Source organism: Scardinius erythrophthalmus (genome assembly GCF_964197995.2).
Source record: "Scardinius erythrophthalmus genome assembly, chromosome: 3".
Taxonomy (NCBI): Eukaryota; Metazoa; Chordata; class Actinopteri; order Cypriniformes; family Leuciscidae; genus Scardinius; species Scardinius erythrophthalmus.
In genome coordinates, this window is record NC_138223.1 from 30,202,031 (window position 1) to 30,207,437 (window position 5,407).

A 5,407-nucleotide genomic window follows, 5' to 3' on the forward strand; every position below is an offset into this window, starting at 1 on the left:
AAAGTTTGTATTTGTAAATTTAAATTAGGCCTAGTTTATCATTTTTAATTAAAATGTTTAATGAATGATGGCACTGTGTGACGGTTGGGGGGTGGCATACAAACTATTTTGCTAATTTAATCACCACAGTAGATTAACAATTTCAAAATGCCCGTGTTTGAAATCGGCTGTACAACTCACCTCGGTAGTGGGGGAAGTTGTGACAACGTTTTAATTTTTTTTATTTTACACAAATTATGGATAATTAATTATATTTCTAAACCACTTGATTTTTTAGCAGACAGATATAAGCCCCTTTCTGAAAAACGACACTGAATCAGACGTCGAAACAAAATGCTTTACAACACTCACCGGTCGCCTCGTTTCTTAATTTAGTTTGTTAATGTTAACTATGCAGCGGCGAATATTGTTTTTGCTCGCCGTTCTCCCATCCGAGTGGTGGCGCCGAGTATTAAAAATGTCTCGTTGAACAAGCGAAGAACCAACCTGCAGTGACGACAACAACATCAACAGGAAGGTCCGACCAGCTTTGTTTATGAACTTGTCGCTCACGTTCACTTCTTATTTTTTTTTAAGTCTGTTTACGTATATATGTCTTTAATGACATGATTTGAAGTCTGTAAACTTATATATAACTTTTATGACATGACTTCAGCAAAAAGAGAATTAAATATGATTGCGCGCTGACTTTACAACGGACAACGGCTCTTGAAACTAAGCAGTGACTGTAATGTATGTGGGAGCGGCGGGAAGCATCGGGAGGAATCAGCTGATTATTTGACTCGCTGAACACATGATTCGTCTAGATCTCTGTGGTGTCTATTCCAGTCATATGCATTCTAAACCAAACCACAGCAGTAGAACAGCCAGTAAACTCATTTTTTTATCTGTAACGTTACATGTCTCTGTGTCAAACTCCACATGAGTGTAGTGTAAGAGGTTAGTGTCCGTGGGAAAGATGCCGTGCACATGCGGGAACTGGAGGAGGTGGATTCGGCCTCTCGTGGTGCTGCTGTACATTCTGCTCCTTCTGGTTGTCCTTCCTCTCTGTATATGGGAACTTCAAAAATCAGGGGTCAGAAGTCTTTTTATAACTACACACATTAAACATTTAGCAGCTGATAGTCAAGAATGTGCCTATAATGCTGTTGTGAAGAAACTTCACATAACAATTGAGTCTAATTTGACCTACAATGGAAACCACTAATAAATAATTCATTTGGACTCTTTATTATGGTATAAGAGGTCTAAAGAACCTGTAAGTTTGACCTGATCTGGTCCCAAAGTGTTTTGTTATAGAAAAATGCATGTTTCTACATTACAATTTAGAGTAATCTTTTATCGGAGGTGACTGTGTCAAAGTAATGCCCATATGTCAAGTTGTGATCATAATGATTACAATCTATAGACAATTTGGCAGTGGTGCATGCATGTTGATTTAGAGTTGCTGTCATCTAAAGTCCTCGCAGGGTTTGCCGTCATCTCTTCAATGGTGTTTGTAAATAATAGTGTTAATAAATGAAGCTGAAATAAAATATGAATGTTGCATGAAAACTTACGCTAAAACATTAAACAAAATAAGTAAATGTTGTCTTGCCAATAAACTGAACTAAAATAAGTGTGAGTTGAAATGCTAAAATTATTAAAACTATGGCCTAGTTTCACAAACAGGGTTTAGATTAAGCCAGGATTAAGCCTTAGTTCAATTTGGACATTTAAGTAGCTTTTATAAACATGCCTTAAAAAAAAAAAAACATTACTGGTGTGCATCATGAGGCAAAACAATGGCACTGACATATTTTAAGATATGTCAGTGCAAGTTATGTTCAGTTAAAACAGCTCAAACATGCATTTTAGTCTGGGACTAGACTTAAGCCTTGTCATTGAAATGGGGTAGCCTAAAACTGAGATAAAAAATAAGTTAAACCAGAAATACTAGAAATAGAAATATTAAAAAAGCTGATAAAAATGACAACTCAAATTATAAATGAAATTTTGATAATAAAAGCTAGTTAAAAATATAAATAATGTAATTATAGTACTAAACTATATATATATATGTATATATATACATTACTTTTTTTAAGTTTTGATCATTTTGACAATGTCTGGTTTTCACAGTGGCTGTATTTTTTCTTTGTAATCACGCAGGCTAGTGTTCAAAATAAGGCATGGTTCATCGCTGGGTTATTCGTGTTCATGACTATACCCATCTCGCTGTGGGGGATACTGCAGCATCTAGTACACTACACCCAACCTGAGCTACAAAAACCCATTATCAGGTATTGATGTATAGATAATATTACTTAATGCAACTAGTTTTGTTGCATAGTATTGTGTAGGTCATTATCTTCTGTGCGATTGTTATTTCTCACTTATTATTTTTTCCTTTTTTTAGAATATTATGGATGGTTCCTATTTACAGCCTGGACAGTGTGAGTATCATGTGATCACCTTGATGCCAACATGTTGGTATTTGAATCGCAAATGGCTTCTTTGATGTTTGCTATCCAACTAGATTGCCGTTTGAATACTGGCCTTTTTTCTGTTTGACATTGAGTTAATGTGAGGCCTGATGGTGCAGATGCTCATGACTTAGATTACTTAAAGAGTTGGAACAGAATCTAATTTGACCAAACTCATGTGCATCTAATCTTTTTTGAGCAGCAGGATATCATTTGTCTGTGTGCCATATGTGGAATCCCTTTATTCTAATGTCATTGGTTTCCTCTGTTTTCACAGTGGATTGCGTTGAAGTATCCCAGCATTGCCATCTATGTAGACACATGTAGAGAGTGCTATGAGGCCTATGTTATCTACAACTTCATGATCTTCCTTCTCAACTATCTGGGGAATCAGTATCCGAGTCTGGTGCTGATGCTGGAGGTGCAGGAGCAACAAAAACATCTCCCTCCTCTTTGCTGCTGCCCACCGTGGCCCATGGGAGAGTGAGTGTTTGCATAAACACAGTTATGATAAAAGAGTGGGGTAACTTGAGGCGGGATGTGGTATTTAATGCATATATGTTGTTAATATTACTAAAGGAGAAAGTCAAGATGTTAGCCGAGGCTCTTATGCTGAGGGCCTCCATTACCTGTTTACCATCTTCTCCTTTGGAGTTTTCTTCAAAGTGCAGGATGGGAAATGAAAGTTTAGATATCGCAGAAAGGGATTTTTCTAAATTGCTTGCAGATTGAAGACTTTCTTGTGGTTGTTGGCTGCCTTTAGCTATTGCCGCTGACAGCAGCAACTTTTAAATTTACGTTAGGCAGTGGTGGAAATGTGTGAAGAGTTTGTTGATTTAAACCAGCGAGTTTTTAAACTGAAAAAATATGTTTGTGTAGTGCTTCAGAGGACAGTGAAGCTCTGTTGTGTGCCTGTTAACCTAACTTGGAAGTGTTTTATGCACATTTATTTTTGTATATCTTACCAATACGTTTAAAATTTTCCTCTATTTTTATATTAAGAACAGAACATTTACTTAACTAATTTTTTCTCTTAACAGAGTGCTGTTGTTGAGATGCAAACTGGGAGTTCTGCAGTACACAGTTGTGAGACCTGTCACCACAGTCATTGCTTTGTAAGTGTTACTTTATTAGGTTTTACACCACAAAGAGACACAATATATGCACTATAGTTCACAAGTTTGGAGTCTTTTTTTTATGTTTTTGAAAGAAGTCTGTTATGCTCAGTAAATCTGCATTTTTCAGCAGCCATTTTTCCAGTCTTCAATGTCAGAAATCATTATAATATGCTCATTTAGTGCCCAAGTACCATTTCTTATTATTATCAATGTTGAAAAAGGCTGTGGAAACTGAGACATTTGTATCCCCATGATGTTTGGTAAATGGAAAGTTTAAAAGAACAGTATTTATTTAAAATATAAATATTTTATAAATGTCTTTACTGTCACTTTTTATCAATTGAATGCATCCTTTCTGAATGAAAGTATTAATTTCTTTTTTGACCCCAAACATTGGAACGGTAGTGTTATTTCTGTTAGTGACAGTTGATCAACAAACCCTTTTGGTCGACATTAATGGTTCCATATATTTCTGTGCTCTGATACTTTTACACACAAAAATCTATCTAGTTTCCTGGTACTAAACTTACACCCTCTTATAGACTATATTTTTTAATGTACTCTTAAATTGAGCATGTAACAGTTCAAAATAAAGCTGTAGCTGTTAGTCAGTAATTTCAATGTCATTTCTATCCTTCCAAATTAGGATTTGTCAGCTTTGTGGTGTCTATGATGAAGGCAACTTCAGTTCAAAAAATGCCTGGACATATCTGGTTATTGTCAACAATCTCTCTCAGCTCGTAAGTACTCCCCCCCCCCCATTATGCAAGACTGTCACGTGAGCTTGAATGAGTCTACAGTTACACCCAGGGGCCGGTTTCGCAAAGCTATTTTAGACCGGTCTATAGTGTTAGACAAGTCTAAAATTTGCTCATAGACTAGTCTAATGCAAGTTAGACTGTTTCACAAAAATAAAGACTGGCTTAATTTAGACCAAAAACATTAGACACCTTACCCCCAGGCTAACTTAGGTATAAGACTCTATGTTACCTTGGCACCCAGCAGTACCAATCAGTTACATTACAAACTGCCAAAAGAAAAGGGAAAATGGCTCATAATTTAAACATTTCTTCTTGTTACTACATTCCCAAGTAAAATGTCCTTGTAACTGTACGCAAGTGTCACAGGCGATGCGTGAAATGCAATATACCGTGACTGCTCAAACAGGGGGTAGTTGAGTCATAGTGGAGTCATAGCTCTGAATGCCAGTCTATTTCGCTTCAAACGCTCGCTTTATACGCGCGTCCTATTTGCCTTGGACACGCGAATGGATTTAGTTGAAGCGTCGAACTAGACGCGATAGACACGAATTTGACGTTCTATTCGCGTTTGGTGTGAACGCTGCATAATAACAGGCTGAGACGTCAAGATTGCAATGCTGGAATGTGTGTGTGTGTGTGTGTGTGTGTGTGTGTGTGTGTGTGTGTGTGTGTGTGTGTCAGAAAGAGAGAGAGGCACGGGCGCGATCGAACAGTGGAAACATAAAAACATACTCCGTCATTTATGTATTGTATTGTAACTCCTCCAACAAACACATATTTTCCGCTGGGATAAACTGCACTGAGCAGTTGAATGCGCTTACTCGATCCGCCATGTTTTTTGTTTTGAAAAGTGTCGTATTTTACCCAGAATGCATTGCAGTGTAGTCCTACTTAAGATAGTCAGAGTCTTAAGTGCTTTGTGCAACGGTCTGATTTATGTCTATCTGAAGTCTGACTATCTACTATATCTAAGCCATAGTCAAAGTCTATCTTTGTGAAACAGCAGTAAAAGGAAGATACAATGTAACTAAAGCCCTATTTACAGAGACATTTTATTGATTTT

At 36.9% G+C, this 5,407-nt stretch overlaps 1 protein-coding gene across 2 annotated transcripts in view; it reads left to right on the forward strand.

The window, feature by feature from the left end:
* The first annotated feature begins 398 nt into the window (after nt 1-398).
* Nucleotides 399-5,407, forward strand: part of tmem184c (transmembrane protein 184C) — a 10,768-nt gene continuing 5,759 nt past the window's right edge. The window contains exons 1-6 of one of the 2 annotated variants that reach the window (XM_081362070.1): nt 399-517; nt 2,152-2,282; nt 2,399-2,435; nt 2,743-2,948; nt 3,506-3,580; nt 4,230-4,323. In XM_081362070.1, coding sequence (XP_081218196.1) covers nt 2,200-2,282; nt 2,399-2,435; nt 2,743-2,948; nt 3,506-3,580; nt 4,230-4,323 — 495 coding nt within the window. In that variant the 5' untranslated portion in view covers nt 399-517; nt 2,152-2,199. Of the gene's footprint in view, nt 1,076-2,151; nt 2,283-2,398; nt 2,436-2,742; nt 2,949-3,505; nt 3,581-4,229; nt 4,324-5,407 lie in introns of both variants that reach the window. The other variant, XM_081362069.1, reaches the window with a different exon arrangement.